The sequence below is a fragment of the Ammospiza nelsoni genome, chromosome 5, assembly GCF_027579445.1.
Source record: "Ammospiza nelsoni isolate bAmmNel1 chromosome 5, bAmmNel1.pri, whole genome shotgun sequence".
Taxonomy (NCBI): Eukaryota; Metazoa; Chordata; class Aves; order Passeriformes; family Passerellidae; genus Ammospiza; species Ammospiza nelsoni.
In genome coordinates this window covers 34,524,036-34,536,837 of record NC_080637.1, presented here as the reverse complement: position 1 = coordinate 34,536,837, position 12,802 = coordinate 34,524,036, and the positions used below count along the sequence as shown (strand labels likewise).

The 12,802-nt window shown below is 41.6% G+C and overlaps 1 protein-coding gene across 1 annotated transcript; it reads left to right on the top strand.

Annotated features, from left to right (window-relative positions):
• The first annotated feature begins 473 nt into the window (after positions 1 to 473).
• IL26 (interleukin 26) lies at positions 474 to 6,509 on the top strand. The gene is made up of 5 exons (XM_059471550.1): positions 474 to 644; positions 1,024 to 1,080; positions 2,516 to 2,647; positions 6,272 to 6,337; positions 6,423 to 6,509. The coding sequence occupies exons 1-5, from the start codon at positions 474 to 476 to the stop codon at positions 6,507 to 6,509; spliced, it is 513 nt and encodes a 170-aa protein (XP_059327533.1).
• The last annotated feature ends 6,293 nt before the right edge of the window (positions 6,510 to 12,802 follow it).

Here is a 12,802-nt window from a genome sequence, read left to right as displayed (position 1 = left end):
AGATTTTTTTCCCTTCTGGGCCATTACCTTTCAGAAAAGTTCTGCCATAAGGTTTTGTGGAAAAATTAAAAAACCCCCAAAACACATTTGGCATGTTGAGAAACTAAACTAGCGCTCAACTACCTTTTCCTCACTTGACCACCACTTAAGTGAAAGAAGACTTCTCACATGATAGGGAAATTCTTCTTTCTTGGAAACCTTGACCCTGTTGCCAGTAAATATGGAGATATCGTTTAGAAAAACGTCACAGATGATTGTGGTCAAATTTGTTGAAAGTGGAGCAAGCCGTATAAAAAAGCACAGCAAAAATACCGATCAGCCACCACATGAGCAATAGGTTATCTGCGTGAGCATCTCGGGGAAGAAGCTACTTTGAGGGTTAACAAAATTAGGTTAACCTCTGTCATCTAACCAGTCTGGCTGCATCACACATGCTGCTGTGACTGTAGAGGCTCGAAGATTTGGGAGCGAAGATGAAAGGATGTTCTATTTTCAGATCTGGGCATTTTTTATTTCTGCTTTGTCTTTTTGCTGTGGAAGGCAAAAAGTCACCTACAGGAAAACACACCTGCCGAAAAGGACTCCTCTCCCAGGTGACAGAGAACCTGTATGTCAAGGCAACTACTTTAAAATCATCTATTCCTGTAAGTTGATCCCACTAACTGAAAAAGTTTATTTTATTTATAGATGCTTCTTTAATAGTTTAATTACTGCGCTTCTGGAAACTTTAATAAGTTCAATGATCTCTACAGTCCTGAGAGATGGGGTAGTGCAGCTACTTCTTTTGTAAAGGTGGGAAAAAAGGATGCATAGAAGATGCATAGAGAGGCTGGATGAGTTTTCCATTAAAGAAATTTGCAGTTAAGCTAGGATTGGAATATAGATTTAGTGAGTCCTCACCCTACATCTGAAGAAGACAATGAAGATTAATATTATCGTTACTAAGTTTTGTACAAACCAGACTTAAAACTGTCTCCCTTCCTCTGCTCGGGTTAATTAATACTATCATATTATATTTTACAGAAGGATCTCATCAAGACCACGAGATTGCTTAAAAAGACTACAAAAATGCTGTTTATGGTAAGATTTATACTACCTGTTTTCCTTTTTCTTACTTTGACTTTCCTTTGGTCAATAGAAACAGGAATATGTGATCAAAAGAAATGACAACTAATGCAAAAATCACTTGTGTTTAATTGGGAAAGACATTTATGAAAGCCACGTGCTTAGAGGAAGAGTGTTATTTCCGTTTCATGAAAGGGATATTCCCCTGGGATACGAAGGGATGGTTGATCATGGTAGGAGGAGAAAGAGGTGGATTTGGAAAGCCTGCTTGGAGGCATTTCTTTGTGGACAGCTGAAGTGATGCTGTGCCAGGAGGTTGGGGTGAGGGTGTTTCTGGTCAGGGAGGAGTGTGCTTGTTGCAGCACTCCTCCTGTGAGCCCTGGCTGCATGTGAGCCTCCCAGGAATGCTTTCAGGCACCAGCCCCCACAGGAGGGCCAGAGCCACAGCCACTGTCCCACGGCTGAGGCACCTTCTGCTGAGGGTGTGCAGCACCATGGATAGCCCGGGCATGCTGCAGGGAGCTGAGACACCCAAGGAGCTGCTTTGAGCTTAGCCCTCTGCAGGTGCACTGGGAGAGGATCATCAGAGTTCCCAGTGCAACTCAGCATGGGAGTGAGAAACAAGCCTTGGGGTGTCTAATTGTGACTGTAAGTGTGTGAGACATTTTAGTTTTCTTCATGCAGAGTTCTAGTCAGCAAGACCAACTGAGTTGGTTTATCCTTAAGTATAGACCTATTGGCCTTTGATGTCCCTTGGATTTCACCAATTAGCTTGGGAGTGAAGGCTCCTCACTTTTCTGTGGGACCTACACACAGATATCCACATTTGAGTGGTGTCATCTGCATCTGCATTAGCCTCCTGACAGGAACCTCTCACCTGACACTTCATTCCACTGCCTAAAAATAGGCATATAGTTTGAAACGCCTTTAGGTGTCCAAGAGAACCCACAGGTCAGGCAATAATACAATACAGAGCTGACAGGATGACTGATCTTTTCTGGGGCAGCAGTTGGGGATGGGCAGGATACCCTACAGCCTATCAAATGGCATGGGACAGTGATGTGGAGGAGCGGAAAAATGTCACATACAGTCACTCCAACAATTTGACCTAGATGGTCTACTTAACTCCCTAATTTATCTTCCATTTACTCTTTGTGTATTAAGTATATTTGTTGCTGTCACTTCTGTTCTGTAAGACCTTGACTGGTCTTACCAATACCCCTGTGCTTGCCAGCACAGCACCCTCCTGCCTTTCCTTCAGAAACCACAGAGACAGATAGAGCTGTTTAAAACAAAAGGTCACAGGTCAATTGGATACTAAAATTAATAAAAATATTTTATTGATTGCACACTTTCTAAACATGCATGTTTTATGAGGCTGAAATTTCAGCCTCATAAAAGTTGACTTTGGGGGTGTTCATTTGACAAATATTACTTGATTTGTTTTCAGACAAACTGCACTGTTCGAGATCAGCTCCTCTCCTTCTATGTGAAAAATGTCTTCAGTCGTCTTGAAGTAGGAAGTGACAAGTTGTACTTCATTAGTGCCTTCCAGGTCCTGCAAGCAAATATGGATGCCTGTGTGAGTATATTCCTGAGAGTTAAGCTAACTTCATCCATCTCAAAAGTTAGAGAAGGGCTCCATCCCAGTTTTTCAGCAGATGGAGAGGCAGAGGGTGATTCAGTCATGGTGTGATCCACACCACAGGGCACCCAACTTCTTGAGGTCTTCTCCATTGGGCCCAGGGAAGTTCAACACCATTAATTCCCTCCCAGAGTGATCTTGTGGGGAGTGTGCAAGTGGTGGAGATCCCATGGAGCCAAGCCACTTCCCTACTGATGATGCTACCTTGTGCTGCCCTCTCATCACTAAAGAAACAGGGTGGTCACAGGGAGAAATGAGGCTCCTCAAGTTTCTGTGATGTTACAGTGGTAATGCTTTCTTTCTTTAACAACTTACCCTCTGCTGGTGTGTAATCTTTACTCACATGTCATCTCTGCTCCTCCATACTGAATTTTGAAAGAACTGGTGGTGTCTCATGAGTGAGCAGGGACCACAATTACAATGCACATGGGAGCAGTTCCTATGTATTAGCTGTGCTCAGAGTCAGAGCAGGTTGTCAGAGAGTGATGCTGCCCACTGGCAAAATGTCTTCAGGTGTCCCAGAGAAGAGGCACTTTTACCAGCTCTGCCTAAGTAATGACAGGACAGCAGTTAGAGCACACTTTTGCCTGTGCATATACTCACTAACATACCAGGAAGATGCTGAGATGATGCCATCACTTGTTGGTCACTTCTCACATAATTTTTAAGGGTAAACAAATAGTAACTGGATGTGTCTTAAAGCTAAATATCCTATGGGTATCCTTTTTCCTCCCCTAAACCTGAAGTCCTCACAAATAACAGTGTCCCAGAAAGTGGAGCCTGACCTAGGGTGAAAGATAGCCATGGATATCCAGGCAAATGTCTGTTGTGATTTTAAAAAGTGAGAGAAGGATGGCAAGTCAATTAATTATGAATTAAATTAATTGAAACTTTGGCTAATCTGAACTGCATGGTAGCTCGAAAGAAAAGGACAGTGGTTCTACATGCACAAAACCATTTGCAATGCAAAACCTAGCAGCTTCAGAGATCTCTTTGCAGGCCTCTCTGCAGAGGTCAAAACTGAACTGGGATATTTGCATAATGTACAAAAATTCACATCCTAATGGGAGAAAACTTCACCAGCTTTCAGGTTCTGTATTTCAAACCATGCTAAACTGTTGAGATTCACAGCCATTATTACAGCAGTCTGCTGTGATCATACTGCTGTGATTATTTGTGTCTGTCAAAATTCCAGAAAATGCTGTAATTCCAGAATGTGACACAATATCATTTCAGATGATATAATATGCTTTATAGAGATTACATTTTTGTCTGGAGAAACAGACATTCTATACAAATGCCAGTACTCACTGAGGAGTTTAGACTGTCAACTGTGACAGAATTCAGAATATCCAGTGACTGTAGCTTGCTAGATAATTTAGTAATACATTTGTTTCTGTGCAATGTGGAGACAAAATGCTGCAGGTTTCTCAGAGCTCCTGCATTCTTTTTCATAATTAGTGCCAGTGTTTTACCCAACACAAGTCTAAACATAACAACTTACCTTTTGGGTCATAAAACGTGCTGGTAAGAGTGATAAGACTATCCCTGCTAGTAGGAAAACAACAGCTCTTTGAAAAATGATGGCTCACCATGATTTTTTAGGGGACACCTCATTTCTGGAAACTAATATTTTTTGAAATGTCTGTATTAATTCAAACCCAGCAATACAAAGCCGTGTGAAAGAATAACAAAAATGATGAATAGAGCTAAAGTAATGGATCTTTTGCTAAAAGTAAACTTGAGATTTTTTAATCTATTACTCCTCAATAAATTAACACTCATTTGTCCATGTACATAGTTCTTTAGTTGTTATTACCTAGTTGATCTATAAGATGCTTATCAGAAGGGATTTCCTCCATGACAACATAGTATGCAATTAATTTTTTACCTTTCAAGAATAAAGCTCTCTATACAGCTTAGGGAAACAGCGACAGCTTTGTAGACATATTCAGCTTATATTCTTTCACAAATTCAGGCTGTAATTTGGCCAGCTAGAGGCATGTGTGCTACCTAGAAATCCTAGCAATATTTGCCTCCCAACTACTTCCAAAGACTTTATACTACAGTATTACAATTCTCATCCTGCCAGTTCTTGGTTTTGTCCTAACAAGGACGCATTAATATTTTTCAATGATATAGAGGCCCAAGTTCAGTTTTTCAGAAATATGAGGTCAACACTGACCTCATTACTTGCTTGAGTGCCCTGGTCAGCACTGCTGAGAACAGGGTGAAATTGCTTCTGAAGTCAGACTCATGTTCCTACAGCTACAGCAGTAGTGCAGTGCAGAAGTGTTTTCTCATATTTGAATGGAGTGCAGAAGGACAAAATATTCCTTGCAGAGCCTTTAATATTTCTCTATCATTTTAGGCAGAGCTTGTAGACCTCAAGCTGAGTTTTCAATACTCTAATTTGTTGGCCAGCTCATTTAGTTACTTGCAGTATATGCAGGAAGACAGGAGTTTGTAATGTGTATCACCACTAAAGCAAACATACTCATTTAAGGCCAGTTCTGCTACCAAATAATATTTTGTGGAAATCTGTATCATACAAGATAGAGATCATTAAAAAAAAGCTCCAGGTTAGAAAGAACAGCCCCGGTTGGAAGATTTTTAAAAGTTTAGTTTTATTTACATCTCTCTTAATGTCTTTTAAAGATTTGCTTTTTTTTAAAACACTTTAATCATGTGAGGTGACTTTGGGAAGCACAAAAGGTAACGTGAAAATGTTTGTGCTCCTTTTTCAAGTACTGCATGTGAGATAGAAATGGACTAACCATTAATTTCAGAGAAGTTATTTCCTTTCATGTGTTGAGATGAGGAACTTTGCCTTTTTTCTTTTCAAACATGTTGTCCTTGTTTGTAGATTGGAAAATATCAAATTTTTCTCCTTTTTTTTTTCTCAGAAAGAATGTCTTTTTGACAGTCCAGGTAGCTGAGGATGAGCAAGCCATGTTGCTCAGAAAGCTTAGTCTGGCAACTCAAAAAAAAAGTTTGGAAAAGCTTTGGGTAGCCACTGCTGAGTGGCCAGAGATAGGGTGGTGAGGAGACAGCTAAGCCTTCCAGACTGTAATTAATCAGACAGTGGAGAAATGGGCAGGGAAACAGAGAAAAACATAAATTGACTTTATAAACATATTTGGAGGGCTTTCAAAAATGTGCAAATTTACTCCCTGTACTTTGCAATGGTCTTTGGCCCTTAGCCTTGCCTTCTCTCAGGTTCAGAAGTTCTGAGGGTTCAGAGCTAAAGGACCTTGAATCTTAGAGCTAGGATATGATTTGCAAAAGCTGTAACTGCAACCTATGTACAGATTCCTGGGATAAATAGAAAGCGTTTAATAAGAAAACTTAGAGGTACTCATAGTATCAATTTTGGGTGTTGTGAACTCAGCTTAGCAGGAAGCGTGCAGATAATAGAACACATTTGAAGTATTGGGAGATGATGAAATGATGCTGAGTTCATACATTTTACTGGTAGCCCTACAGTGCCACACTGTGGGCTGGACTCTTCCTCATCACTGTGTCTTTATATCAGCATCTTTGGGTTTTTTCATCCTTCAGCTTCCGTGTGCTCCATCCACAAGGTTAACTTCTGCAGTCAAAAAGTTAAAGAGAGTGTTTCTTAAGGTAAGAGCAGGAGATGCTGGCTCCCCATTGCACTTTTCAAGGGCTGTAGCGAGTTTCTTTTCTAATGCCTTTATCTTCTCAACAGCTTGGAGATCAGGGAATCTACAAGGCCATCCATGAACTGGACATTCTCCTTCCCTGGATTCAGGCCTACATACAAACCATCATATGAAGAATGAGGAGGTGACAGACAGTGTGCTGCTTCTGCGAGAAGGACAGATCAATACCCAAAAGGCTGAAAATGAACTGAGAGCTGGATGACAGATGTGCCTGGCAGTAACTCCCTCCCATGGAAAGAGACCCTCTGTAACACAAGTGGCATAAAGAGGACTTTTCATAAGCTTTCCTGATAGACCTGGCACAGCAGGTTAGCTGCTGAGGAGCAGTTAGAGCATGCTGCTGTTCATCCCACCCTGCCTGCCTGCCCGCTGCCTCGTGGGCAGCCCCCAAAGGCGCCACACCAGCAGAACGTGGGATCTGCTACCCTGCACATCAGACACAACGTCCCACGTGCTGTGGGCATGGTCTTGCCGTGCCTTGTGCCACCCTGTGTGAATACAGTTCAAAGAAAAGAGGATCACTTTAGAAAATCCCACCCTTAAGCTATTTTCCTTTGTGGCTTGTGGTTGTAGATATATAACAGTATACACAAGCCATTCTACATGTAAATAAGAAAAATAATTATATACTGCTCATCTTTATTATTAATTTAAAGTAATAATTAATCCCTAATAAAAATACACAATTAATGTAAAAGCTTCTTTTCAGACTCATGCATGAGCTTTAGATGTCACATGATCTACATGAGAAAACACAATAAATAGATTATTTTCACTAGGATTTTAAAATGATTTGTGAGAAGTTTGTGGAAGTTGATGGTAGTGGTTCCAAAATGTGTTTCATATAGTACAGAATGAAGATGGAATTCTAGTTTTGTCACATTTTTAAAGATTTACCAAGAGAAAATATCTAGGCCATGAACATCTTCCCTGTCACGGTGCGCTAAGTCCCGGCTAGGTGGGAACAGGGGCATGACAGAGGCCCTGTTTGAGCTCTGCAGAGTCCCAGCTACCAGTGGAGCTTTGGCACAGGAACAAAAGGCAGCAGCAGCACAGGCCCTGGGGTGGAACTGGGGTAACTTTATTCAACGGCAAAACTCCCCGAGTCCAGGATCACAGGACCCCGAACTGAGGGCAGACAACAGCTCATAAATGGGGGGGATGTGTCAGGGGAGGATACAATCTTTAAATAATTTGGAGAGCTGGGGGCGGAACACAAGGCAGGGAATAGAGTGTGTAAACCAATGGAGGATTTCAAGGGAGGAGAACAGTTTAAGCAAACTAATGGGGTTTTGAAGCATTCAAAATTGACAGGGAAGTTTCTAAAGGGAAGGGCAGGCTCGGGGAGGGATTGACATTTAATGGAAGGAGGAGTAAGGAAGGTTCTGGGGAAAGGGGTAGTGACAGGAGGGCTTAACAACTGGGGAGGGGGTTTTAAACTTGGCAGGCAGTAGCTGGGTAACCAACAAAAAAACTGACACTTAACTGAACCGAATAACAGGGGGAGGACAATACTGAGGGGTTGCAAAACCATAAATTAAACAGTGAACATGCCAAATAAAAAAAACCATACTACAACAATTCCCAGTCTGTATGTCTGGCAGTTCCATAGGGCTAAGATTCTGCAAATCTTCAAATCTCATAGTTCTGCTATGTCAGGAGCATTTGAAACCATTAGTGTGATGACACTGATGAGTCTGAGCTAGTTCCTCTCCTGAGAAATGTCTAACACAAGGGAGTTGCTATGAAAAATACATTTATTTTCAGTTGAAGACAAAACGGTTAATTAGGGGGACAGTGGAAAATTTGATGTCATAGTCTTTTTTGAGCATGTAATTTAACTTTTAATTAACACAATGTCTCTTTTCATGGATTTTTTCACACCCATTTATTTTTGAAATTCAAGTTTGCTTTCAGTTTCAGTGTTTTTTGTCCAAACTCTGGTCAATGGAATAGAAAATTGTCCATGGGCATGGCCTCTCCAGCCTTCATCAGACATAACAGTCTGGTACTTGCTGTGGTAGGGAGCAGTAGCTGGGATCTGGAGCCCTGTGGGAGCTGGAGGGACTGCTGCTTCCCTGCCTCAGGAGGGAGCCAGTGACACCTGCAAAGAGAAAAACTGCCACCGTTAGTTGGGAAGATCCATGGGCAATGGTTTCAGGTGATTCAGGTTGCCAGAGACTTCTCTTGTGGAAATTTTGCACATCCAGTCAGTGACGACACACGAAGTGGCGCAGGACAATTAGGAAGGGCAAGTGACACCTTTCCTGCCACCCTGCATTCCTGGGGTCAGCCCTGCAGTGGGCATGGGCAGCCAGCACTCCTCTCACAACAGGGTTTGAGGTCAGGCTGCAGCACAGCTCAGCCTCCCTTCATCTGACAAGGAAATCAAGCTATTTTATGGCATAAAAGCTTAGGATTTGTGTATGTCAGCCCTCATTTTCCATCTGGTTTGGGACGCTTTGCGGATTTTTAGTTGCCTTGTCTATAAAACGAAAGTACCTCTGGGAATGATGCATCCCTTCATACAGTAGTGAAAATCACATTTGCAAACCAATTAAACACTCCTGGATGAAAGCCAAAATACAGCATCTGCAAAATAAAGGGCATTACTAAGGCAAAAGTGTTATGGTGATACATGGCATATGCAGGCTACCTAACAACAAATATTGCTTTGATTCTTCACAAAAACATAGCAAAATAATTGATATTAAATATATTCAACTGTCAATTCAAAGTATGGACAAAAGCTTGATGCCTTTTAAACCCGGAGAAGTGAAGGACTGCATTTTATGGAGGAGACTCTAGGTGTCACTCTTAGAAAACAAGATTCATGTTAGTCTCAGTTAACTGCTGACTTCAGCTGATGGAGAAAGTGTTAGAGCATATTTCATAAATAGTTTTCTTGAGTGGAAACTGAGATAGATATGCAGTTAAGTCAGAAAGATTCAACTATTTCATTTCAATTGCCACTAATGTAGAATTGAAACAAAAAATGCAGGGTAAAAACGATGGGCATATAGCAACAAACTGATTGATTATGAAATCTCTAGTTTTACTAAAGAATTCTTATGTGACTATAAACAAGCTCCTTTTTTAAGGTACTTTTCTCCTTTGACAAATGGGAAAACTGTCTATAAATTATTTGTTCAAGTTTGTTTAGTGTACAGAAATCGTCAGAAGGAAATTATTTCCCACGCAATGTTAATTGTCACCGTTGCTTAGGGTGGCTTGTCTCATCACAATGTTTTGGTTTTTTTGAAGCAGTGACTCTTATTACATGGAAAAAAAGGTATTTTATGACTGTTACTGCAAAAGCAAGAATGAAAAATACGTGGCTGTGCATTAAAATTATCACTAGACCAAAACTTCTTGAAAAACACTCATCTAGTGGAAAGTAGCAGTATTGCAAAATTGCACATGCAGTTTTGTTATTATGTAAATAGTACAGCAACAGTCAGTTTCCATCGCATACAATATCATGTACAATTTTCTGATTTCCCTGAAGTTTTTTTTTCTCTCAAGTGCAAAATCTTCAGAGCAGAGGTTATCATTTAATAAATAATTTCTGCTGTAGGCCCAACTGTCTGTAGCAATCTCCTCATCTCAGCTGCAGCCCTGGTGTTATAATGTAGTCATAGAATCATGGAATCATAAACATCATGGAATTGTTCAGGTTCGAAAAGGTCATTCAAATCATCCAGTCCAGCCATTTACCCAGCACTGACAAGTCCACCACAAAGCCATGTCCCCAAGTGCCACATCCAGAGGTCTTTTACCTACCTCCAGGGACGGAGACTCAATCACTTCCCTGGGCAGTCTGTTCCAGTGCTTGACAACCTTTCTTAGTTGCAACTTGACAGTGCTTTCAGAGAATATTTCCTAATCTCCAATCTAAATAACTCCTGGCAAATGCTGGGGCAGTTTTCCTTGGAGAGCATTAGAAGGATTAGAAGATTAGATCAGAAGACTGTTTCCTGAAACATGGAACTAAGAATGGTATTTGGACAATGATGCAACTTGTGTTGGATTTGTCTGTTTGGTCACAGTTTCTTTGAGCCCACAACGTACACTGGTTCCTAGGGATTGTAACAGCAGACTCTTCACTGCTAAGATGTGTGGCCAAAGGTGAAATGCTCGAAGTTTTGGCCTAGTGATTAATGAGATGCTCCCCCATGAGAAGCCAGTGAGCCCAGACACTTAGGTCATGCTCCCCTCAGGAGTTGTGGGGCTGCCAGGAGAAGGGGTGGCTGGGCAGGCAGGGCTGTACAGGAGCGGGAGGGATACAGCAGCCCCTGCTCAGATGCAGTGGTCACCTTACAGCTTCTCCCATCTTTAGCCAGCCCTCTTCATGTTGCAAATAGTGACTGCCCTGGGGCTACTCCCTCCTAAACAGTGTCAGGAGCTGCTGAGCTGTGGAGAATGGTCTCACCTCACATTTATTTTCATTGAAAAATCAGTGTTTAGATTGACATTCCCATTCTGTTGGCTTCAGTGGAAGAGTGATTTGGAAACATAAAGGCAGCCAGTAGGTTTCTTGCTCTAAAGGAGTATTGACTGCCAGAGGCCACAGGAATATCATCAGTTGAGGGTGGAGATTATAATGGAATAAAGTGAAATATGTCAGAAGAAAGTTTGAATTGCAAAATGTTATGGATGATGTTTTTTTTTTTCAGTTCTTTGGATGGAGTGGGTTGATGAAAGGCATCAATGATCATAAAGCCACAGGGTCCACAGGATAAATGAGGCTGTCACAGGACTATGGAGGCTTCTGACCTGCTGATCAAAGCAGGGCACACCAGGAGATCAAACCAGGCTGCTCAGGGCTTTATCCAGCTGGATCTTGAAAAATCTCTGATAGGAGCAATGGAAGGCTGACTTTGAAGGGCCACTGCCCTTCCAGTGGGTATTCCAGATGGGTAAAGTATTACAGAGCTGAATGGAGCCATAGCTGAAGAAGAAGGTTTCCATAGTTGAAAGGCAACCTATGAGAACTGCCTGGTCACAAAATATTTGTGTGAGGTGAATGATAAATTGCAGGCAAGTGTCGAGTCCTGTGAGAGGAAAGGGTTGAATGAATTTTGAAACAGAATTAAGGCAGATGAGAAGTCACCGATATTTCACTTCTGGTAAATTATTTCTGAAAGTTGTAAGCCCCTCTCAATTTATACGGAGGTTTTTGGTCCAAAGCCTTGGGCATGGAAACCAGCCCACTCCTGACCTGGCTCCTGACTCCTCTCCTTGCAGCACGGGCACTGCCAGGGAAATTTGTAATGTGGGGCCCATAAAAAGTTCATGCAGGTCTCCCTGCTCCTTGGCCATTGACTCTGGATATCCCCAGAGTGCCCTACCTTCTCACCCCAGAGATAAGGTTATGATGACCTTTTTAGAGTTTTATTGGCTTCTGGTAGGTTTTCTGCCTCAGAAAACTGGCAAAGAGCAGAAGAACATGTTATGCTAGGATATTAACGTAATATCAGCTATCTGATTACCATTCCCTGATTTTTGAATTGTCATAGATAGAAACCTGAGAAAACACAAATTTAATTCTGTTTAGTGGAAGAGGGTGTATAGATGTGGAGGCAGCCTGAGGAGGAAGGGTGTAGAAGAGAAGTGATGATGGGTGAACAGAGGAGCCTGGGGGGTTTGGGTTTTATCCCTATGTCTCAGCATGTTGCTGTATTTTGCACATAAAAAAAATCTACTTAAAGAAAGCGGGATGTAAAGTTTCTAACAGATGCAGTTGCAGAGAAAAGAATGAAACTTAAACAGAAATTATGAATGAGGTTATATATAGATTTTAAGGTGCATGTAGATATTGTAGATACTAAGATACTGAGGTGTGAACAGGCTTGGTTTTGCTTTTCAAGCAGCCCTTTAATCAAATATGTTTCTTCATATTTAATATAGTTTTTCTTTTATTTAAGACCTCAAAAATGCTTTCACACACTTGGCTTAAAAATAGATTGGGGGTTAATGATGTACATCACTTGTTAATATTAACCAATGGATGTTTTTCCTTCCACTTTCTGCCATTGCTGCTTATTCAAGTTGTTTTGGCTGTGCTCTCAAACAAGCTGATGGGAAGGAAGTAGCTTCCTTGAAGTAGCCATGGTGCAGGGGGGCCTTTTGTTTGCTTGTTTCTTCTAAAGATTCAATGAGCAGTTGTTAACAGCAGAATACACCCTGCTGGATTTGTTGCTGAAGGTGAAGCTTGCAGCCCGTGTCGATCATTGGTAAAGCACCATCCACTATTTTCTGATTTTTCCCTCCCCATGTGAAAGATGAAGTGGTTTGTGCCAGCCCAGCTGGTTTTCCCTAACCACACGTGAAGAACCCGCTGACATCTCCTAGGCAGACTTTGTCATGTCAGTCTAAATGTTTTCTCTGTTCCTGTGTAGTCACT

Bases quoted from the DNA above. Each gene is read 5' to 3' on its own strand.
- IL26 (XM_059471550.1), top strand. From the start codon at position 474: ATGAAAGGATGTTCTATTTTCAGATCTGGGCATTTTTTATTTCTGCTT. The intron at 645-1,023 runs GTAAGTTGATCC...TATATTTTACAG, and splicing joins CTTTAAAATCATCTATTCCT to AAGGATCTCATCAAGACCAC. The intron at 1,081-2,515 runs GTAAGATTTATA...ATTTGTTTTCAG, and splicing joins CTACAAAAATGCTGTTTATG to ACAAACTGCACTGTTCGAGA.